Source organism: Mesoplodon densirostris, chromosome 17, assembly GCF_025265405.1.
Source record: "Mesoplodon densirostris isolate mMesDen1 chromosome 17, mMesDen1 primary haplotype, whole genome shotgun sequence".
Taxonomy (NCBI): domain Eukaryota; kingdom Metazoa; phylum Chordata; class Mammalia; order Artiodactyla; family Ziphiidae; genus Mesoplodon; species Mesoplodon densirostris.
Genome location: NC_082677.1, coordinates 55,445,899 through 55,471,344, shown reverse-complemented (window position 1 = coordinate 55,471,344; position 25,446 = coordinate 55,445,899). Strand labels below are relative to the sequence as shown.

Genomic DNA, 25,446 nt, shown 5'->3' with positions numbered 1-25,446 from the left:
TCAAAATTCATTTTAATATAAATATTACATCAGAATTAACCAATTTGTTATGGGATAATGATGTAAAGAATGATATTATTTGCTGGTAGCATTTTGTAGTTCAAGAATCAGAGAAAGAGTATTCTCAATAACATATATAGAGAAATTATATTTAGTAGGAATACATCTGTAAGAAAAAAAACTGTAGAAATAAATTTTGAGGTCATTCAATAAGTAATGTTGATTTTCAAAGTGTATGATGATTCTAATTTTTACCTTAGATAGCAAGTCTCAAATATAAACATAGTCACTGCCTTTGTGATATTAGGTTGGTGCCTGTAGCACAAGGAGCTAATCATAGAGATTTAGAAATCTGTGTCAAAAAGTCCAACATGCCTTTTAGATTCTGTTGTAGTCAATTTTCATCAACTCAAAATAATCACCAAACCAAAGTTAAATTCTATAAAAGCTCTGGTGGTATCAAGATCTACCAAGGTCCCTTTACATATGATTTATGTGACTTAAAAATTAAGCCTAAATGCAAAACAGAATCATGAATCAAGGGGTGGCCAGAGCTTTTTTGTGCAAGAGTAGAATTATGATGCCTCAAGAAACAATTCTGCTATACAAGATGTACACATTGCATTAATAGCTTCAAAATGTTTCTAATAAGTTGAAATGGCATAATTATTACAAGTAAATTGAATTGAAAATAAAGCTTTAAACAGTTTACTATTACAATAAAATTGGAAGAAAATATGGACTGTATCTACCACGTCTGACAATGTGACAGTTTTTTGTGCTCATAGTTTTCTTGCAAACAACGATGAAAACATTATACTATATTATAGTATAATAACAATATTATACCATATGTTTTGGATATACAGAAAGGTAGAAAATTGAGTATTTGATATTATAAAGCATATTTACAGGTGACCTTGAGGTGATAAATCATTTTAACACTTAAATTCTCTTGAGCGGTTTTATTTCTTTTTACTTGTATTCAATAAAAATAATAATGGCTGTGTCTTTTAATTTGTTACCACACAAAGCATAAAGTATTGCCATGTTGGGAAATTGTTTGGCTTTGACTTAAAAGGAAGGCTTCTTTTTTTAATATTGATTCCTGGGTCATCATAAATGATGCCTGCACAATTATTTAATCAATCAAAAAAATGTGTAGCTAAATCAGTTCATGGTACAAATAAATACTGGAATAAAATTCTGTTACAAATGTTCTTTATCAAATTTATTACAATACATATTCAGGCTTAAGCAAAAAAAGAAATGTATAATTTCAGCATTATTTTAGTAGAAGGTAGCAGTCATAGTTTTTAAAATACCTGTTAAGCATAAATTAATCCAGTTGTAGAGATAAAATTATTATAGTCATTCATCGAATCAACAAATATTTATTGCATAAAATTTATTTCGCTTCTGTGCTTGACACCGGGCTGGGTATGGGAGGCAACCAATATTGAGAAGAACAAGATCCCTTTTCTCATAGAGCTTACTTTCCAGATTGTGCTCTTGATAACTCCTTTTGCCTCTGGATCAATTCAAAATGACAATATCTTCCTCTTAAGAGCGAGGAGAATGAGGCAAAAACTTCATCATTGCTCTAATGAGAGGCCATTATGATGGCAGCACACACCATCAGATTTGTTTTTCTTTTTCTTTCTTTTTTTTTTTTTTTTTTTTTTGCGGTACGCGGGCCTCTCACCGCTGTGGCCTCTCCCGCTGCGGAGCACAGGCTCCAGACGTGCAGGCTCAGCGGCCATGGCTCATGGGCCCAGCCACTCCGCGGCATGTGGGACCTTCCCGGACCGGGGCACGAACCCGTGTCCTCTGCATCGGCAGGCGGACTCTCAACCACTGCGCCACCAGGGAAGCCCCGTCATGAGCATTTTTAAGCTTCTTAACCTTTGACAGGAAGCAGACTAACATATACCATAATGTTACTTTGAAAGAGTTTATGAAGCATATGGAATCCTTTTATATTTGCAGACAATTAAGGATTTAAACATGGATTAAGCCATACAATCAAGGAGTTTGTATGTAGATTATTCAGTCTCAGCACCCTACGAAATTATTTGAATGTAGTGTTGCTATTTCACCAAAAGATTATTATAGGAACAGCCTTTAAAACTCATTCCTTTATTTGCTCTAAGGAGTTATGATGTTATCCAAAATATTGACATTTCTCAGTTTCTTCTATATGAAAACCTACATTGAAAATATGCACTTATATTCAGTACTTCTGAAAAAAAATCGGTTTTCTTCAGGAAACTATAGTTACCTCCCCATATTATAAAGTAACTCCCAATATAGTAACTTACTTTCAGAATTTGGCCACCCACTCATGGGTGTTTAAAAATATCCTGCACCCAGTGGACCTACTTATAAATGGAAGTAGACTATTGAATGGTAAGTTATGTTTGATTAACAGGACAGGACATAAGATGTGGTGATTAATAAAATGAAAGTACATTTTTTTGAATTATGCTTTTCTTACTAGAAGAGTGTAGAAAGAGAAAACATCACAGGAATTCTATGAGTTTGACGTACTGTGAGAAATTTCACAAATGTGGAATACACCTTACCTATAATCCTGCCTTTATAAACTAGGAAAAGAGTTATTACCCATTTTGTTTCAGATACCATAACGCTCAGGAGGAAATGTGTAACCAAATTAAAATGACTGAAAACCTTATGGTCCTGATGGCCTTTTCCAAATTGAATTCTACCTAAAAATACGTCTATATCTAAATTTTGTTATTGTGTATATTTCCTGTATAAACTACCTTAAATCCTTTGTGAAACCAAACATGCTATTAATTAATTCCTTAATTCTGTGCAGCTGCACTGTGCCAGGCCCTCTGCCAGATGCTAGAAATACAAAGAAAACATGACCCAGTCCCTTCTTTCAAGAAGTTGAAAATGTAGCCAAAGTAGCTCCCATTTTCATGGCACTTTGGAATATAGTGAGTTATTCCACATTATCATATTTGATATACACACATGGGAAATTTTAAAAGTGCATTAGAAGTATGTTTACTCTTCCTGGGCACTGAACTGCAACAATTATTTTTTTCAATAATAGATCCACTGGGAAGTTGTAGCTAATGTATGAAAGTTCAAATCTGAATAGATGTGTTATCCTAGGAAAATAACTAAAATTTTGGTGAAGCTGCCTTTGATTCTGTGTTGTGTCATTGGATTTTGATCTTCATGAAACAAAATGCTTTCATCATGATCAAAATCTGAAAATCTCATATTTATATAGATAATGCCAATTGTATACTACTTCTGCATAGCCTCAGAAAAGACAGCGACATGACCTCAAATAGAACAGCATGCCAAGAATCTAGAGGCAAAGATTAGAGTAAAACTTGATACCATATTAACAAAAACCTCTAATTTGTTTATATTTCTGTGCTTAGACATTTTAAACATGTAAAGCAAAGTAATTTAATAACCATTTACTAAATAACGGTGATATATATAGTCATAATTAATCATTTTTTATTTTATTATGCAAAATAAGCAATAAGCTACGACTATTTACACATCTTATTGATAGCCACGGTTTTGTGTTTTATTTGGTTGTAATTTGAAATTAGATTTTCAGACAAGGCTGTTTATTCTCCCATTGTTTCGCTCCCCTCCTCTTCACCCCATTGGTGAGGGAGAGAGTCCAGCTCAAAGGTACCGGGGTTGGCCAAACGTACAACTCCTGACACTGGGCAATTGAGATTGACAGCAGGACAAGCACAGTGCAGCAAACCATTTGCCAGAGGCATGTGTGCTGATACTAGTTGTAATAAGCCTCAGATGAATGAGCCTCAGATGAAAAAAAAATGATGTTTTCTATTAACATAGATTGGGAAAGCATTTCAACATGTCCTTTGACTGACATGTTTGCAGATGTTTAAGTGCTGTGAGCAGAACTATAATTTATGGAAATAAGATTTTGCGTCTGGTTGATTTACCTGAGAAACATCCTATTGAAATAGGACATTTGATTTTGGTTTTTCAAGACCACCTCAGAGACAAACTGTTTTGTTTTCTTCTAATGCTATTGACATATTTTATGTGCTGGTGGTGACTATTTCTGCAAGTCTTCCTTCAGCAATATCATGAATTGTAAATATGTTATTAAACTAGTAGTAAACTCTGTGGGAATAGATTACACATTTTCAGTGGGGGCAGTATCACCCACAAAGGGAAAAAGTTGGCTTGGAGCGGCAGAATATTAGATATTATAATGGTTTCTAAACCTCCAAAGGGCCATAGAACATATATGATATACAGTATATTTCTTGTATGAAATTTTATGGGTGGAAGATTAGGGGGGAAAAGTCTCTAAAAGGCTCTTGGCATGGGAAGTGATAAGTAGAAAATATAAAAAGTTGGAGAAACAATGGTATAAACCCAGTTATTTATGATTTGAAGACATAAAAATGTTTTACATAGAGTTAATTGATCAAGCAAAAGACAAAACTTGGCTAAACTGGTAAAATTGCAAATGAAATAGTAGTAACGCTGCAGTAAATAATCATCTTCTAGAGAGTTTCCTAATGGTGTTCTTTTAATATAAGAGAACTTAAAACAATTACAGTTATGAAAATTTTAAATATGCTATTATCACTACTTATTTTTAGATTAGTTTAGAAGAAGTAGATAAAAAGATTTAAAGTAAGAGCAAAATTACTGGGTTTTGATGTTTTAATTAATTATTTCCGATTTCAGAAAGGGTGGAATATTTGAGAATAATTAAGAAATATTTTCAAATTCAAATTAGTAAAAAAAATTGTGGAAGAGTATATTAAAATAGTACATCTCAAACACAGTATTAAAGATGAAAAGCATTAGAGTGTAAGGAAATTTGTGTTGTGTATTTGTTTTTATTATTGTTTCTACTTAATTTTTAAATCAAAGTAACAATATTTGCAATTTGTGGTAGCCATGTTTTTCAATGACAAGTATTTTTATGAAGGTTGTATGTTAACATAAAAATTCAAAGAAGTGAATTTCATAAGCATTACAAATAAGCTACTCAATTAAACTAAATTCAACTAGATTCAAGTACTATGAGGTCAATTACAACGACATGTGAAAATGGCCTTGTATGAGGTATTTCAGAAAGTTACTATAAAATAAACTTTTGCTAAATTCCCCCCTTCATTAAAACCTATTATACAAAAAAAACTTCATTTAAGAAAAACAGCAAGTAACTGTATGAGTTTTAGAATGAATTTTTTTTTTTTTTTTTTTTTTTTTCTTGTGGTACGCGGGCCTCTCACTGTTGTGGTCTCTCCCGTTGCGGAGCACAGGCTCCGGACATGCAGGCTCAGCGGCCATGGCTCACGGGCCCAGCCGCTCCGCGGCATGCGGGATCTTCCCAGACCGGGTCACGAACCCGTGTTCCCTGCATCGGCAGGCGGACTCTCAACCACTGCTCCACCAGGGAAGCCCCCGCAATTGTTTTTAACATAGCTATTAAACTAGTGAATTTTCTTTATTAGTATTAGTTATTCAAAAGCTTTCATTATATTTGAAATATATTCCATATATTTTCTAGTCCAGTCAATGGGTTTTTTTAGGTTGACAATTTCAAGCTGTGCCATATTAGAAAAAGGAAGAATATGTTAAAAAAAAAAAAGCAGGCAGATAATATAAAGACATAGACAAAAATATGAATTGTTCATTAATATGTATGGAGAATCTTATGTTCTCAAAAATAAGCTATTATTCCAATTTTACTGAAAAAAAATGAAGATAAAGAAGATTTAGTCACTTTTCAAAAAATCCCACTGATGGGAGACAACCAAGTTGAGACAGAAAGCCACATTTGAGGAAACATATACACACACATCCACATGCATGTACACCTATTTATATGTGTGTATACATATGTACAGGTGTACGTGTGTGTACACCTGTCTATATGTGTATATATTTGTTTATTTAATCACATGTAGATCAGCTACAAGATATGAGATCACATCTTAGACTTCACAGTAGCTATTATAAGGAGAAAGGCTTTGGACAAAAAGAAATATTCTAGGAAAAGTATATGTCACAGTGATTTAGATACGAACTTCAGCTTGAAATAATTGGGAGCTGAAATAAATATTGTACTTTTAATATATGCACACATATCATGCTACATGTTCAAAGAAATAAATGGCTACAATGGAGGCACTTGTCCAAGAAGAAATAGGAAGGTAGCTAGTTAGCCTAGCCGCAGTGACACAAGTAAAATGAGAAATGATAAAATTCTCTCAAGGGAATTATGCAAGCCATGCAGTCTAACACACCAACCTCAGCTGACCTACGAAGATGCTCCTAGAGATGGAACAACTGGAAACGTAAACAACATTAATGTTAAAACTGAACTGATTTGCTGGCTTTAAAGTCTAATTTCTCAATGCCCCCTCAAAGTGACACTGTGGATTTTCAAATATGATTACAAAATTTGAATTTATCTTGTGCTGTGTAATCACTATAATATTCCGAAACCCTTAGCCATCATTATCTCAGAAGTAGGAAAGGGCCTCCCTGGTGGCGCAGTGGTTGAGAGTCTGCCTGCCGATGCAGGGGATATGGGTTCGTGCCCCGATCTGGGAGGATCCCATATGCCGCGGAGCGGCTGGGCTCGTGAGCCATGGCCGCTGGGCCTGCGCATCCGGAGCCTGTGCTCCGCAACGGGAGAGGCCACAACAGTGAGAGGCCCGCATACCGCAAAAAGAAAAAAAAAAAAAAAAAAGAAGTAGGAAAAAATGACCTACTTTTTGTACAGTTATCTTTGCTAAACTACAATTATCTTTCACAAATTATTAGAAAAAGCATTGGTAGAATTTTGGGGGATGGTGGGAATTTTCATCTGAGAAGTAGTTTCTGTGGGTGCATTGTTATCACTTGGTTCATTCAGAATGTTCCATGCAGAATTACCTCTTGAATAACATCATTGTGAGGTCAAGTTTCAAAATAAACCCTGTGGTGGGGAAGATGTTCAGTTGCTACGTGCCCTGAGCATCATAATTCCCAAACCTAAAAGCCAGTCTAAGATAACAATTAATTTTAAAAGTTCTAAGTATAGGACTTCCCTGGTGTTGCAGTGGTTGAGAGTCTGCCTGCCGATGCAGGGGACACAGATTTGTGCCCGGGTCCGAGAAGATCCCACATGCCGTGGAGCAGCTGGGCCCGTGAGCCATGGCCGCTTAGCCTGTGCGTCCGGAGCCTGTGCTCCGCAACGGGAGAGGCCACAACAGTGAGAGGCCCGCATACCGCAAAAAAAAAAAAAATGTATATATATATATACCTTTTTTGAAAACTGTTGAAACAGAGTGGGTATAATACATTTTTAAATTGTTGCATTATCTTCACGTCACGTGAACACTCTCAAAAGAGAGTCAAATTTTGGCCTGAAATAAAACTCAAGGAAGACATAGTAATGTACATGACAAAGATAATAATATAGCTAGCGCACAGAGAGATTTTTTAATGAGATATTTTTATTAATAAAATAAATAAGGAAGACAATTTAGCCTCTTTAAAAGTTTGCCACATCCCCCAAAAGACAAATACAATAATGAATAATATTTTTCTTTTTATGCATTTTAAAAGTCCAGTCAATAAGCTGAAGAGGTAAACTCACCGGGTCTTTAGATTTTCTGATTTTCAAATCTTTTATATTCACAACAGTTAATTTCACAATCTACTTCCTCTTGCAAAAGTAACAATTCATCCCTATCATTAGCATCATCACACATTTATTGGTTGTTAACCAGTTGCATGGTACTGTATAACTCTTAAGGGATATACAAAAGGTAGGTTAGAAACTCATTTTCTGGAGAAGAAAAATAATTTTATAAATATATGAATGATAACACAGGAGAAAATATATCAAGTGCACATAATGTGTAGAAAACATGGAACTTAAAAGTCTACATAGATTGTGTCTCTTTCCCAAGTTCCTAGTTTGTGAATTAATCCTGTCTCTGAACTTTCTAACTCCTGTGATCTGCCCCCACTCAATTTATCACTAACTCACCTATCACCTTATTTCACTGTTGGTCTATGTACGTCACACCACATAACGGGCCCAGTACTCTGCTAAGTGACAGATATAAAAAGATAAAAGGATTTGATCTCTGCCCTCAAGAATGTTACACTCTAGTGAGAAATCAATGCTTCAAACAAATAATTTTTAAAAAACACAATTTAGTAGTTATTCCATTGATGGTATTAAGGTGAAAGGGATTGAGATGCATGGGTGGCTTGGTATGGAAAGGACTCACAGAAGTGATGTTAAGTAAACATGATATCTTAAAAGCCTTCTTCAGAAGGCAAACGATGTACTCAATAAATAATTAGAAATTGAAATGAATTTGCTCAAGTAATAAGGTCAGCATTGGCTTCACTTTAAAAGTACTGAACTAGTGGGAAATATTTTAAATGATAATAAATACTGTTGGTAAGGATTTAGGGGAATGGCACATTTCATCTACTGCTCATGGAGTATAAATTGGCAAAAATTTTGTGTAGGCAGTTTGTCAATTTGTATCCCATTTTTCCTACACTTTGACCTGGGAATTCAACTGCTAGGGATCTGTAATAAGAAGATAAATAATGATGTTTACAGTCACTTATGTACAACCTTGTTCTTTGCAGCATTGTGAGAGCAAAATTTTTAGAAAGAACTAAATCTCCAACAATGTGGAATTAGTTCAATGATTATTTTATGTCATGCAAAGGAATTCAGCCCCTAACATAATATAGTAATGGGTGTTTATTAACATTGAGCATTTTCACAAATAAGTGTTAAGTGCAAAAAGTGTATTACAAAATACATGGTTGTATGTTCACAGATGAATTTCTGAGTGTTGCAACTCTGTGATTTTAATTTTGTTCTTGTTGCTCTCACTATTTTCCAAAACCTAAACAAGTAATATGTATTTCTTTATTTTAAAAATTATAATACATACTTTGTAGGAAAGAAAAACAGAACTCTTTTTCTGTATGTGACTATCTTCATGGTCTTGTAGGATTTTTTTTTTTTTTTTTTTTTTTGTGGTACACGGGCCTCTCACTGTTGTGGCCTCTTCCGTTGCGGAGCACAGGCTCCGCAGCCATGGGTCACAGGCCCAGCCGCTCCACGGCATGTGGGATCTTCCCGGACCGGGGCACGAACCCGTGTCTCCTGCATCGGCAGGCGGATTCTCAACCACTGCGCCACCAAGGAAGCCCTGTAGGATATTTTTTAAAGAGTAGAATAAGTTCTTAACAGCATATACTTAAACGCCAATTAATATAATAAACAACTGTACAAATATATGTCCTTATTTCAGTATAGTATAGTGTAGTATAGTAAAAGGAATAAATTAAGATTTTCTTACATATAAATTTATAGTTTTGATCAATGTTCTTCTCAATAGTTCCAAAACGGTGACTCATATGAGTTTTATTAGACAAATGGACTTAATGAGAAAATAGGTTCCACTCCAAGATGGTTAAACTTAAGACACAAAGTAGTATGAATTTAAAGCGATATGAACATGCTAAAATGATACTTCAGGACACAAAGTAAAAGGGGGAAAGGTATTTTGATATGTTCTACTGAGTTTGCTGTTTATTTGATGATAAATAAAAGCAGGTACATTCTGAAAATCAACTTACTATAAAATAAATATTTTTACAAAATAATGCCATTTGTAGCAATATGGATGGACCTAGAGATTGTAATACTGATTGAAGTAAGTCAGACACAGAAAGACACAGATCATATGATATCGCTTATATGTGGAATATAAAAAAGAGGGTACAAATGAACTTATTTACAAAACAGAAGTAGAGTCACAGATGTAGAAAACAAACTTATGGTTACCAGGGGAAAAGACAGGGGAGGGATAAATTGGGAGATTGGGATTGACATATACACACTACTATATGTAAAACAGATAACTAATAAGAACCTGCTGTATAGCACAGGAAACTCTACTGAATACTCTGTAATGGCCTATAGAGGAAAATAATCTAAAAAAAAAAAGAGTGGATATATGTATATGTATAACTGATGCACTTTGCTGTACAACTGAACCTAACACAACATTGTAAATCAACTATACTCCAATAAAAATTTTTAAAAAAAGAAGTTGGAAGATTAAAAATAAGAAATATATATTTTTCATTTTATTGTTTTGCCTTTTAGAAGTCATCTAATGTGATAATTATCTTGGCACTGCATTCCTAGAATGTTATTTGCAATCTACAAAAAGAAAATGGGGGAAATCGTACATTCAAAATATTAGTTTACAGGTATAATTGATTCATGTTGTCTCAGTTTACAGTTGTTATCAGAAGGAAGAATTCCAACAACTCCTTTATCTTATGAAACATAGGAAAGCATAGTAGTAGATTAAACTCAGAACTAGTGAATTCTATTCTACAGTGGCTGTTACATTTACTCTTGGCTTCAAGCCCTAGTGAATATGCAAATACATGAAATTATCCTAAATCCAAATGTGAAAAGTGTAAGGAGTCAATATACTAGAGCTTTTGTGAAATTATTTTTTTAAAGTGTTGGATTTGGAAAAAAAGAATTTGAAGAGAACAAAAAATCCACAAACTCCAATGATTTAATTTACTAGTAAGGAAACTGATCCAGGGATAGCTTAATCAAGGTAACAGCCTTGCATATTTAGAATAAATAGGGATTTAGGACTGAGAGTAAAAGTTTGGCTCATGAGGTTATAGCTCTGCTATCTTTTGAAAAGTCAACAGATATTATTTAATCTTGGTGTATAACACAATATTCCTCAATTTCTGTTTCCATATTTATAAAATAGGATAATTGTATCACTATACACCAACAAGTTGTCAGTATTTCTCTCTGGAATAAAAAGTAGTGTGGATGAGGAAAGACTGAAGATGAACTTCTTATATATAATTTTGTATTTCTTAAAAATATATTACTTTTATAATTAAAAATCAAAATTGAATACTTTAAAAATTATTGTGAGTATTAAATACTGAAGAATAAAAAGATATAAAAATTTGCTATAAATTCTACTTTTTCATCTTAAGTATGCAGGGAACATATGGAAATATCTGGAAACTTTGTCATTTGCAAAAAAGTAGATTATTAACTGATGACCTCTTTCTTAATCTGAATGACTTTGTGATATTTACATGTTACTTGTGTCACTTGAGAGATGAACCTGTTTGAGGAAGAATAAGAAAAAATGAACATTTAATGATGCAATTGAAATACTCTGGCCACAGCATAAAAATGAAACTACAGCCCCGAGCAAATATTATCAATTCTCATCATCATCTGGAGTGTCCTTTATCTCTGGCTCCTGAGATCATCTGTTATAAGAGGCAAAGCAATTGAAGTAGTTCACTTGACCTCAAATAGATATAGTAGAACCCTTTTAAGAAAAGTTCATGCCTAAGAAATATTCCCCTAAGGCGTTAGAAATGTTTAGGTCACATACACATTCCCATATTTTTTTTTTTACTTCCCACCAGGAATGTACTGCTGTACTTGAAGAGTTAGCCTTTGGAGGGGTGGGTATACTTTTCTAAGCTGCTTTATTCCTCTGAAATGTACTTATTATGAAAATAATTACTTTAAGTAGACTTTTGTTAACTCATTAACAAGGGTGCATCTTCCATAGAACTATACGTGTGTGACAATTTTTTGCTTACAAATTGGTAGTGGATATTTTCATAGAGGTGATACAACCTTAATATTTTCTTCTGAGGTTTGGCTGTTCATCTGGGCAATACCACGTCCTTTTCTTACAGTGCAGTGATAATAAACTATTTGAGGGTGGTAGAAAAAAAATTTGTAACATATTGAAATAGGAAAATCCTGTCCATAAATTTTCTAATGTGATTGGTGCTTTGAGAGTAAAGAAGCAATCAGGAGAGAAAGATACAGCATTTAATGGGTAGAGGGGGGGATGAAATCTTAATATCAATTGCTTGTTACCCCAATTCTGTTCATTTAAAGTCAGCTTCAATATTCTTTGAGTCTCTTCACATAAAGTATTTATTCAGCAAGTTGAATAAATAAGTAACCAATTAAGTTTAAAGGTGTGATTTTAGATGATTACCATCAATATTTTTCTTCTTAAACAGCCAGCATTTTTCTGTCTCTCCTTCAGTCTTGCCACAGACACTGCATGAGTCTGCCCTCCTCTCTCAGTGTGGTTTCTGGGGCCAAGAAGTTTCAGATCTGAGTCCTATTACAAAGAAACAGAAATATCCTTCCCCCTAGTTTAACTCCCCCTCCACATCGGCAGTTCTCAACTACATAGCATTATTTTCGTGAAATGGTTTCAAATGGATTAAGCTCTCTTCCCTCTTCCTGCATGTGGTAATAGGTTAAATTAAATAAGAACAGGATTGTTTTTTAAAGTGTAATAGGTTGTCTGAAAAAGACCTTTCAATCTCTTTCTCTCTGTCTCTGTCTGTCTGTCTGTCTCTCTCTCTCACAACACACACGCACGCGTGCGCGCACACCCCATTCTGAGCTGAACCCTCATCCACGACCCTCCACTGAATTTCACCAGAAGATGACAACACAACATTTGATTATATGAAAATATTATATATAGATAAGAAACCTGCCCCTCCCCAGTAATTAGCTTCTGGACCTGGAATAAGAATCTCTACATTTCCCTGAATTTTCCCAACACCATTCCTCCCCCTAAATCTTTCACTCTTTAACCTTTTCCAAATACACAATCCTTGAATATTTGATCTTTTATTCAGCTTATTATCAGGCTTGTAACATCTGTCCAACTTGTGTAAGACCTAATTAAAAGGGAAAATGATGAGAACATAAGATCTCTGCTTAGACTGAAGTAAGGACCAAACAACACTTTTTTTAAGTCCTGTAAATTCCAAACACTAAAATAATGCAGACAGTTTTTAGAAGTTTTGATGGAAAAGGTGTTGACTCTAAGTCAGCAAAACAGCCTTCCAGAGAAGCTGCACTGTCACATTCTCTCCCGTCCCAGATGTTAGAACTTGGTTTTTATAAGCTCCATCTAAGTTTGAAGAACCCAGCAATTACTCCCCTGGGAAAAGCCTGAGCACTGTGCCCTGGCAGCACCATTGAGCCGGCAAAGAGAAACTGGCCACTACCTGTAGAAAAGGTTCGCACATAGCCTTAGGGACTGGAGATTTCTATCTCCCCGTAGCAAAATGCAACCGGTTATTTACTTGTATGCATTTTAAATTCGTCCAAACGGATGCAGAAACTTGTGTGTATGAGTGTGAGGGTAAGCCTGTGTGCGTGCGTGTGTGTGTGTGTGTGGTGTGCACACAGAAGTCTGCCAGTGGGTTTTTAAGAGCACTCACGAATCATACTGGGATTTTTCCCTGCCCCCTCCCTCCTTTTCCGGTTCCCAGTGAAGGATTTCGGGTCTGGAATCAAAGACGAAAGCGTGCACTGTGTCTTCACCCTGCAGACTTAAGTAACAGTCAAGAAATATCATCAGAGAAACCTAACTCTCAATGACGAAATTGACTAAAATTCTATACCAAGTTTTAAAAAGTATTTGCCTAAATTACATACCTAGCAGCAAAAAAATTCATACCCAACTGTATTGTATAAAATATATATGATATGCATATATGTTCCAAATAGCTACTTTCAAACATGTTAAAAAGGAAAAAAAAACGGTTTCGAAGACATCAAATAGCATAAAACATTGTACTGCAGAGACAGAAGAAATGCATTTAAAGCACCGATGAAAATGGCGTGCAGTATAATTACCTCAAATTGCTGTTCGCTTGACACCCTGACACTAATTTTATTCAAGCCATCGGGAAACAAATGTTCTAAAAGCACTCCTTCCAAACGCTGGAGCTAGTGGGTGCTGTGAGGTCGTTAAGGAAAGGAAAGGGTAAAGTCTCCAGCACGCAAAAAGAATTAAAGAATCCTTTGAAAATAAACGTCTATGTGGATCGACAGCTTTTAATGCCCACATTCTTAACGCTTGCCCTGTACGTGGATTGACTTTTTTTTTCCTTCAGCATTCCCTCACCAGATGGATTTTTGCTACTGCAGATCAGCAGAGGGTGTCAGATCTTTCAGAGTGCACCAGGCTGGAACGAGCAGAGCTTCTTAGCAACTCTCTTCTTCCCCCCTCCCCATTCTCACGCTCCCTCCCTCCCTCAGACAACTCTCCCCCCCGCTCCGCCCCCTCCACTTATCCGAAAAAGCAGAAAAAAGAGAAGGAGAACAAGAAAAGAAGAGCTAGTAACCGAGAGCCGGAGACCAGAAAAAAAAGGCTGAAGAGGAGCGAAGAGGAGGAAAGGGAAACGATGGACAGCCACAAAACGCAGCGATTGCGGAAATTTTCCAGCGCCATTGGTTCGGCAGCGTGAGTCCTCCGGTCGGGCGTGATTTCAGCACCGGGAGGGGGCTGGACAGCTCCTCGGGGGGACTCCTGGGCAACCCGCAGCCACAGCAAGAACTCCATCAGCAGCCTCAACAGAAGCCACCGAAAACCCTGCTTTGTATCAGAGGCAAGGTCAGTCCGATGCACAGCCATGCACAGGCAGTGTGTCTGTACTACGCTGCAAACCCTCTGCTTGTTTCTCTAACATGCACTTGCTTCTAATTACTAGCATTTTTCCCTTTCTGGTTAGTGAGGAACACTAGACGAGATTCTGTAAGGGTGTATTTTTCATTTATATGTATATATTTAACTTCTTTTTCGTTATTTTTAAAGGGTTGAGGGGGAGTGGGGTTATTTTTTCTACTTTTTTTTTTTTCTGCTTGCCTTGCACTACGTGCCTGGATAGTTTGTAGATATAATTATTGACTGGCGCCTGGGTTGTTGCAGTGCGGGGGGGTTAGGGAGGAAGGAATCCACCCCCACCCCCCCAAACCCTTTTCTTCTCCTTCCCTGGGTTCGGACATTGGAGCACTAAATGAACTTGAATTGTGTCTGTGGAGAGCAGGATGGTCGCTGTTACTTTGTGATGAGATCGGGGATGAATTGCTCGCTTTAAAAATGCTGCTTTGGATTCTGTTGCTGGAGACGTCTCTTTGTTTTGCCGCTGGAAACGTTACAGGGGACGTTTGCAAAGAGAAGATCTGTTCCTGCAATGAGATAGAAGGGGACCTACACGTAGACTGTGAAAAAAAGGGCTTTACAAGTCTTCAGCGTTTCACCGCCCCGACTTCCCAGTTTTACCATCTCTTTCTGCATGGCAATTCCCTCACTCGACTTTTCCCTAATGAGTTCGCTAACTTTTATAATGCGGTTAGTTTGCACATGGAAAATAATGGCTTGCATGAAATCGTTCCTGGGGCTTTTCTGGGGCTGCAGCTGGTGAAAAGGCTGCACATCAATAACAACAAGATCAAATCTTTCCGAAAGCAGACTTTCCTGGGGCTGGACGATCTGGAATACCTCCAGGCTGATTTTAATTTATTACGGGATATAGACCCGGGGGCCTTCCAGGACTTGAACAAGCTGGAGGTACTCATTTTAAACGACAATCTCATCAGCACCCTACCTGCCAATGTGTTCCAATATGTGCCCATCACTCACCTCGACCTCCGGGGAAACAGGCTGAAAACGCTGCCCTACGAGGAGGTCTTGGAGCAAATCCCTGGCATTGCCGAGATCCTGCTAGAGGATAACCCATGGGACTGCACTTGTGATCTGCTCTCCCTGAAAGAATGGCTCGAAAACATTCCCAAAAATGCCCTGATCGGCCGAGTAGTCTGCGAAGCCCCCACCAGACTGCAGGGCAAAGACCTCAATGAAACCACTGAACAGGACTTGTGTCCCTTGAAAAACAGAGTGGATTCTAGTCTCCCGGCTCCCCCTGCCCAAGAAGAGACCTTGGCTCCTGGCCCCCTGCCAACTCCTTTCAAGACAAATGGGCAAGAAGATCATGCCACCCCAGGGTCGGCTCCAAACGGAGGTACAAAGATCCCAGGCAACTGGCAGATCAAAATCAGACCCACGGCAGCGATAGCTACCGGCAGCGCCAGAAACAAACCCCCAGCCAACGGCTTGCCCTGCCCTGGGGGCTGCAGCTGCGACCACATCCCAGGGTCGGGTTTAAAGATGAACTGCAACAACCGGAACGTGAGCAGCTTGGCTGATTTGAAGCCCAGGCTTTCCAACGTGCAGGAGCTTTTCCTGCGAGATAACAAGATCCATAGCATCCGAAAATCGCACTTTGTGGATTACAAGAATCTCATTCTGTTGGATCTGGGCAACAATAACATTGCCACCGTAGAGAACAACACTTTTAAGAATCTTTTGGACCTCAGGTGGTTGTATATGGATAGTAACTACCTTGACACGCTGTCCCGGGAGAAATTCGCCGGGCTGCAAAACCTTGAGTACCTGAATGTGGAGTACAACGCCATCCAGCTCATCCTTCCTGGCACCTTCAATGCCATGCCCAAGCTGAGGATCCTCATTCTCAACAACAACTTGCTGAGGTCCCTGCCCGTGGACGTGTTTGCCGGGGTCTCACTCTCTAAACTCAGCCTGCACAACAATTACTTCATGTACCTTCCGGTGGCAGGGGTGCTGGACCAGTTAACCGCCATCATCCAGATAGACCTGCACGGAAACCCTTGGGAGTGCTCGTGCACCATCGTGCCTTTCAAGCAGTGGGCAGAACGCCTGGGTTCCGAAGTGCTGATGAGCGACCTCAAGTGCGAGACGCCAGTGAACTTCTTTAGGAAGGATTTCATGCTCCTTTCCAATGACGAGATCTGCCCCCAGCTGTACGCGAGGATCTCGCCCACGTTAACTTCGCACAGTAAAAACAGCACTGGGTTGGCGGAGACCGGGACACGCTCCAACTCCTACTTAGACACCAGCAGGGTGTCCATCTCCGTGTTGGTCCCGGGACTGCTGCTGGTGTTTGTCACCTCCGCCTTCACTGTGGTGGGCATGCTCGTGTTTATCCTGAGGAATCGAAAGCGATCCAAGAGAAGGGACGCCAACTCCTCGGCGTCCGAAATTAATTCCCTGCAGACAGTCTGTGACTCTTCCTACTGGCACAATGGGCCTTACAACGCAGATGGGGCCCACAGGGTGTATGACTGTGGCTCCCACTCGCTCTCAGACTAAGACCCCCAACCCGGCTAAAGCAGAGGAGGGGGGATGGAGATGCCTCCACCCTCCCCCCCACTCCGCCGGCATCCCCGGGGGGTGTCAGGGGAGCCCAGACCCAGGTCCAGCGCGCCCCAAGGCTTGATGGACATAATAAATAAATAACTATGAACTCGCTCAACTGAGAGGGTCTGACCCCTTAGCTCCCTCTGGAAACAAAGAGCAGACTGTGGCGAGCTGGGAGAGCCTGCCAAATCGCTCTTTGCTGCAGGCCCTTTTGACAAAGCCCCGGCAGGGGCCCTGCTCGGAGACCAGACAGTGCCCTTCCCCTCGGGAGAGGGGCCGGTACCGTGGTGCCACACATATATACATATACCCACATCTATATAGAGAGATAGGTATCTATTTTTTCCCCTGTGGATTAGCCCGTGAGGAGGGGGGGCGCGATGGCTCCCTGTTGGCTACGCAGGGACGGGCAGTTGCACGAAGGCATGAATGTATTGTAAATAAGTTAACTCTGACTTCTGGCAGAAAACAAAAAGTGCTGCATGGCTCGCATGGAATCCACGCGCTCCGGGGACGCTGCCCTCCCGCGACTGGGGACGCCGTCACGTTCACAGCACCCACCCTCTTACCTGATAAATCCCATCGTATCAAACTTTCTATAAACAAAATACAGTATAATCAGAAAGTGCCATTTCGCCATTATTTGTGATCGGTAGGCAGTTCAGAGCGTACGTTTACTGTGAAAAAAAAATGTAAAGGTTTTATTTAGGACATTTGCATGGCTAGTCATCGGTCCATTTTATGAGTTAAAAATGTATTTTGTTGAGCAAAGTTTTATGGGTTGTTTTGGGCTCTTTTATTTTGATGGTGTTTTTTTTTTTTGAGGGGGAATATTTTTCTATACATATCCAATAATGCCTTCCATCTGAATGTAAAATAAGTACCCATGATTTCTATTATAGTATCAGTGTAATTATTAAGAAAAAAAGATTTTGAGGCAGTTAAGCATGACCAATTAATGTCACTCTAGTGCTTAGGCTGCGATCCAATGGTAGCAATTCTGTGCTGGTGTAAGTCTTACTTATAAAGTAGGAAAAAAGAACCGAGGAAGCACGTGGAACTTACTAATTCTATTCGAGGATTTTATAATGGCATATTTTTTCAGTATTAAAGTGAAAATGTTTTCAACTCTGGGTCCTTACATTTTTCCAGCTTCATATTTGCAACCGGTAAATTGGATTTGCGGTGGAAGGGACGCGGGAGGGGGAAGGTTGGGGGTGGGTCACTTCAAGAGCTACATTAAGGCTCTCTCTTTAATCATCTCACTTAGCTTTTTACCCTTTACGTAGCTCCCCTCCCTCTCCACCCCCGCCCCCCGGCTTTCCCAGCTTTCCCCTGTGGCTAAGGAAGGTCTTTCCCCCGACACGCCCTCTCCCCCTCCCTTTTTTCCCCCTCTCCTTCTGCTGCAGTGAATTCCTTTATTAATACTGGAAATCCCTCACTGTTACTTCTGCTGCTGCTGCATACACTGCAGATATGTTAAGGGTGTTAGTAGAGATTTGATTTAATTGACTCTGTCTACATCGGTCTCATTAAACAGTGGAGGTTTCATTGGTCAGCACTCTTCGATGAAAGACAGCCCTAATGACTGGCATTTGAGATGCTGCTGGCGTTTTGAATTTAACATCTGCTGAAAATGGTAAAACTAATTAGTGCCCACCCACCCTACCCGCCCCAGCAAATGCATATTGAAATTTGTTAAAGCACTCATCTTTATGGAAATCAGTCATTATCCTAAAGAAGTGTTTCTCTCCCATCATTCGGATTTTTGGTTGTGGCCCAGTAATTAACAAGAAAAGCATCGAACTGTTTGAATTTTATGAGCCAGTGTAACTCTGGCCTCAATCATAGTCCTCTGGGATTTCTAAGCAGTCTATTTTATCAGCAGTTAGGGGACAAAACAACAAATAAAACTACACATTGATGGGGGCCTGCATTCCACCACATATCCACCCTTGAGAAGTATGTTAAAAGACTGCAGACCATAGATTAAAAAAAAAAAAAAAATGACTGTAGGATTGTAAATCAGCTAATGAAAGCCCCCAGAGCAGTTGTAAGAAGATTTGCCTTCTAGAACTCATATTCTAAAGAAAAGCAATTTCCTAGAACAGTGATGTTCTGGAGTATGTATTATTTATTTTAATGTTTTTTTAAATAAAATCCTTATTATAAACCATCACTATTCCTAAGGCCATTCATCATTTTCTCTCTTGATTCTTTTGTTTGTGGACTGCATTTCATAGTAGTAAGGTTATAACCCACTACCCTCTGACAAATATTATGGGTTGTTATTTATTTATTCATTTTTTCATGTGAAGGCCTTAATTCTTTTATGGAAAGACAACTGGATTCCTTGTAGGCAATCAACAAACTTATTCTTGATTGAAAAGTTGGGGGAGGGGAAGAGTTATATATTCAAGGATATTATGACCTTAAGAAGGAAAAGAAAAGATGGCAGGTGTTCTATGTTCCTGGTGGAAAGTGACACTTGAAAGATACCTAGTGAGGCATGATGGTAATTTTAAAAATTAATACGTGATTAGTTTAAGTCAGGAAAATAGAACTTCTGGTAGAAGGTGTGCACTGGGGCATGAACTTTCCTTCATAGTAATTAAAAAGAAATTAAAATATAGAAGGCAATGTTAAAGGTATTTTTAAAAGATTAGCTTCAGTGGTTTTTGAGTGGTCATTGTGTCCAGGCATGTGCTAAGTGATTTACAGAATTACTTAATTTAGCCCTCACAAGCACATAAAAATTTAGTAAGATATTGTTATTTCTATTATACCAATGAGAAAATTGAGGCTTAAAAAAAGTAAGTAATAACTCAAATCTGGTAAATAGTGGAGCTGTATATAAATCCAATTTTCCTTATACTCCAAAACCTCACTCTATTTTTTTTTTTTTGCGGTACGTGGGCCTCTCACTGTTGTGGCCTCTCCCGTTGCGGAGCACAGGCTCCGGATGCTCAGGCTCAGCGGCCATGGCTCACGGGCCCAGCCGCTCCGTGGCATGTGGGATCCTCCCGGACCGGGGCACGAACCCGTGTCCCCTGCATCGGCAGGCGGACTCTCAACCACTGCGCCACCAGGGAAGCCCCCAAAACCTCACTCTTTGAATGGAGTAGTCCGATATACTTACCTGGTAACTTCTTAAAGAATGCTATCTTTTTTATATATAATATTATATATATATGTAGCTGTAAAAATAGAATATAAAAATTAAGAACCCTGGTTTTATCTTCTTAATTCAGTATGTATTGGTGGCCCTTTATATTTCCAGTATGTCTTACAACAGAAAAAAACTGTCCTATATTTGAAAGAGATAACTTTAGTGTATTCTCCAAGACTGTATAAGAAGATTTAACATATAAGAAAAAAATGAATGTGCTGTATGAATTTATGAACTATATAAGTTCAAGTCATTAAATCTAAATTATCTATATATTGATTCTAAAATATTAGGACTATCAAATATTTTAATACATAATAATATATGTTAAAAATCCATGTAGAAAAGATATTCAATGATTTCATAAGAGCATTTATTATTTAGACAATGTTTTATTTATTTTGATAAAGTATCTTTGGCACAATTACATATATAAACTAACATATAGTTTATATATGTATATATATGAGCTTAATTTGCAGGATACATAATATATATGGTCTCACCATATAACTTTCACTTATAAGTACTTAGCTTCTTGTCTTTGTTTTGTCTTAACATTCAATGCTCATATAACGGTAGTTACCATGTGCTTTAGTTGAGGTATCTTGTTTCCAGTTAAATCATCCTTTAATTCATCAAAGTAAGAGATTTTAGTTGTGCCTGATGGAAAAGGAGGAAAGGAGATATCTTGGTTAGTTCCCACTGCTTTAAAGAAAGTAGTACCTTCTGTGGCAGCTGGTGTAACTAAGAAGATCCTAGAATTTAAGTTGTTGCCATAGAAATTTATTATTTAACCACTTTTACATGTTTATCCAGGAGGAAGCTGGAATAGCTGATCTAACATTATTATAACAGGATTCTTTTTCTTAACAGTGTTTATATCAGATGGAATTAGAATTGTCAGGCATTTTAACACGTGTCAAAATTATACTGGTGATTTCAAGGACAGTTTGTTAATTTAGCTTTTTCCAGAATTGCTAATAAATGTGTTTGGTATGTACAGAGAGATAGGTGAATTTGCAAGGGTGAACAGGGAAGTGTGTGTTTTAACATGTTGGTAGAATATTATGTAGTGTGGTTTCTAATTTACCTCTTCTGCGAGCTAATTTATAAATACTAGTTGTTTTATTTGTAAGCTTATTTGAGGAAAAATGGAAATATAAAATGTGCTAAAGTTTTAATTTTAGCATATATTCACTTTTGTTTCATTTTCTTTCTTATTTCAATCTATTCCAAATGTAACATATTATTTAATTTTTAAAAGATGAACTATGATATCAACAGATATAGTAAATGCAATGCATACTCAAAATTATTGTTATATGATTTGCTTCAATATGGTCCAGAACCATAAAAACAAAGGCTAAATTAAATAAATTTAACTTAATCCCCTGACATTTTCTTTCATCTATAAAGTCACCAAAAATATGATTTAAAAAAAGTAACATACAGGACATGGAGGACTTTCTTCTTTGTGTTGAAAGTGAAAGAAATGCCACTAAATGGTTTCATGAAAGTACATGTCACAAACAGAACAATCCTGACCTGAATCAATATCTACTCTGTTCTGGCCTATAAAATTTGACTGGGTTTCAGAACAAATTAACTAGTTAAGATAATAACAGGTTAAATGTTTAAGAACTATAATTTTATAATGAAATGGATCACTGAAGTAATCATCTTAGATTATTAAAGCCCAGTATCACCCTTTGGCCTCAATTGACTGGCAGTTTTAGTTAATTGGCTTAGATCCTGAATATCTAATTAATCATTCTTCTCCTTCCATTTACTTGCTAAATATATACTATATTGCATACTTGAAAAATAATTATATTTCCTAATTGAACTTTACACAAAGCTGACAGGAGAATTATCTACTTGTTGATAGAATTTCGAATGAGTTAGAACCTACATATTCAATTGGCAATTGGCAACAATATTGGGTACTTGTTACATGAAAAATATTGTAGACGCTCTCTTAGAGAATGAAAAAGGGTCGTTCTAACCTCAAGGTGTCTACAGTCTACAAAATGAGATACATACATCACTGTAATTATAGAACAGTTCATCACTGATCATTTTTTTTTTTTTTTTTCTTTTTGCGGTATGTGGGCCTCTCACTGCTGTGGCCTCTCCCGTTGCGGAGCACAGGCTCCGGATGCGCAGGCCCAGCGGCCATGGCTCACGGGCCCAGCCACTCCGCGGCATATGGGATCCTCCCAGACCGGGGCACGAACCCGTATCCTCTGCATCGGTAGGCGGACTCTCAACCACTGCGCCACCAGGGAGGCCCACTGATCATTTTTAAATGATGTGATGCCACTAGAAAATTTTGTTTCTTTTAAATAATTTAAGGTCTTGGCCATTTGGATAACTGCAGTTGTCACATAAGTTTTATTACCTCTTGTTCAAAGAGTTGAAAATCTTAAAACAATGTTTTAAAATGAAAGAGGTACTTTCATTACTTTTCTAGGTTTATCTCTTCTTCTATAAAATGGGAATAATGTCTGCTCTTTTGTAAATTCACTGAGTTTCCTAACTAATCCTTCTAAAAAGAAACCATCAAACCAGTTTTTATCTTAACAAATGAATGACTGATAATTTTCAATGTCAGTTATTTGAGAAATCAAATATAAATTTAGAAAGTTGAATAAAATATGGTATCATAAGAATTTTGGAGTAGCTATCTCTGGGTACTTAGTTTTGATTTGTGTTGTTTATAATATATATAAAATAGATAACAGAAGCTTTAATATATTATATATACTTGAAAATTTTTATTGTAAAGCTAATAATCCCCTAGCCATTTCTCATTTAGTAAACCCTAATCTTCAGTTACCTAGTAATGCATTCCAGGTGTACAAGTCCAAAGGTTTAACAAGCAGTAAGCAAAGTCATGCATTTACTAACTTCTAGGCATTATTCCCTTTGCCTCTAACTCCATTTCTTTTCTTGGCAGAAGAATACAGGAAGGAAACATATTCAGCTACAGCATATCAATAGAAAGAGTCAATATATAGTGAAAAAATGAGAAGGGCCTCAAATGTAGATGGTCGATCCACAGTGCAGAGAAGCGCTCTCTCTGCCTCCCAGGAAAGGAAGATGAGTGGAAATGGCCGTTATTACCATAAACAGCAATGGTTCTTACCAGATTCAGTGATATTTATTGTGTAATTTTCTTTTTTAAATCAGTATCTTTTTAAAATTTCCAAAAGGCATATGATTCAAGAAAGTTATACTTATTATTACGATAGTAATATGATTTGAATAATATGTAGAAATTTTTGCCACTTCTATAAGACAATAGGATTACAAAATAGCAAATGAATTTGAAATAATGACATTGCCTATACATTATTGTAAAATCCACATGCTCAGTCCAGGCATTTTTATTTATTAAAATAATTATTTTATATAATTTAGGTAATCCTACATGACTAAACTATTGTATAATATATGCAGTCATATTGAATAATAATTATTTACTAATTTCTGTTCAGTTAGATAATTTTTGTAGCTAATCTGGTAAAGTGTCAAGTCCAGTTAACTTTACTTAATTGGATATATTTTGCACCAGTTTGTGTTTTGGTGGCTATACAGCAAATGTTTGAGTATGGCTTTGGCATCACTGAGTTGGAAATTTATGTTAGTGAATTTTTCAAGGTTCATCAATAATGGATCTAAATTGGCTTAACTCATTATCAGATGACTCTAAAAGGAATGAAATGACTAAAGCAAATAGTTTAATACCGTTAATCCCTCTGTTTCCTGAATGACTAAATGTGTTTTGATGACTCAATACATGCTTTAATGAGGGAGCTTAATTTTATTATTATTATTATTATTTGTGGGAATCCGAAAGTGTTACATGTTAAATTTTTCAGCAAAACTTTGCATGGCATTTGCATTTTTCACCAGAATGATCAGCATTCTAACAATCAGGTTTCATGTTACAGATGGTATTTGGTATAATTAGACATTAAGACATAACAAGCAGAGTATTCCAGGAGGGTATTACATCTTATGGTATAATATTATGAGGAATAAGACTTGAAGCCAAGAAACTAAAAGCTGGAAACAGTAATAATCCTGGAGAAATGAATTACATTGAATGTCATGTTACTATTATAACTTTAAATTTATAACACCAAATTGAGAAGAAAGTCGGATCAGCCCTTTTGAACATTATTTGCATAAACATGGCATCACTTATTGCCAGCCCAAAACTATTCATGCGACAAGCTTTGTATAACATAGAACCTTTTTCTCAACATCTTCACATGGATAGCTAATATAGTGCCTATTAAATTTCCATGCCTGAAAGCCCAATCTACATACTTGATTAGTAATCAAATTCATAATTGGAAACAGAATTACTTTCTTTTATAAAGGCATGGTTTTTAGTTCATAATATCTTAAACTAGTATGAAATATTTTAAGAAGAGAAATTTCAGTCCATATTTATGTAGGCTTTTAAACCATGATTGAGGAATATTTTGACTACAGCCTTATAATAGTGTATTCTTCAAGACTAATACAGTTGTCAGTGGTGTATGTACCATGTAGCTCAAGATATTTCAAGGAGGCAAAATAGCATTGGTGTCAGGGAGATACATCTTAATTATGCCTAATTCAGAAAATTAAAGGAAGAAAAATAACTGAAGATGATGGAAATTTTACTTTAATATTTATTGATCCCCTACTGCATGCCAGGAGCTTAAGCAGAGGTTCTAAAACACAGAAAAGACTAGATTTCTGCTCGTCTGAATTTACATTCTATAGGGGATTATGCAAAACCAAACAAAGATAATGGTAAACCACTGACTGATGAAGAGCTATGAATGAAATAAAATGTGGGAGGTACTGGTGATCTCTTTTTTTTAGGGTGGTCATGGAAGTTCCCTCTGAAGAGATGACGCATGAACTAAGTGAAAATGTTGAGACAATCATTTGAAGGTTAGATAAAGAGAGATCCTGGCAAATAAACCATCAAGTACAAAACATCCTGATTTATAAACATGCATGAAATGTTTAGGTACCAGAAAGAAGGCCAGAATGGCTGGCATCTGACCATAGGCAGATATGAAGTGGAAGAGGCAGAGAGAAAGC

General features: G+C 37.1%; 1 protein-coding gene across 1 annotated transcript; it reads left to right on the top strand.

Annotated features, from left to right (window-relative positions):
* The first annotated feature begins 15,026 nt into the window (after positions 1-15,026).
* SLITRK1 (SLIT and NTRK like family member 1) lies at positions 15,027-17,117 on the top strand. Its single transcript, XM_060080220.1, has one exon. It carries the CDS (start codon positions 15,027-15,029, stop codon positions 17,115-17,117), a length of 2,091 nt encoding a protein of 696 aa, XP_059936203.1.
* The last annotated feature ends 8,329 nt before the right edge of the window (positions 17,118-25,446 follow it).

Bases quoted from the DNA above. Each gene is read 5' to 3' on its own strand.
- SLITRK1 (XM_060080220.1), top strand. From the start codon at position 15,027: ATGCTGCTTTGGATTCTGTTGCTGGAGACGTCTCTTTGTTTTGCCGCT.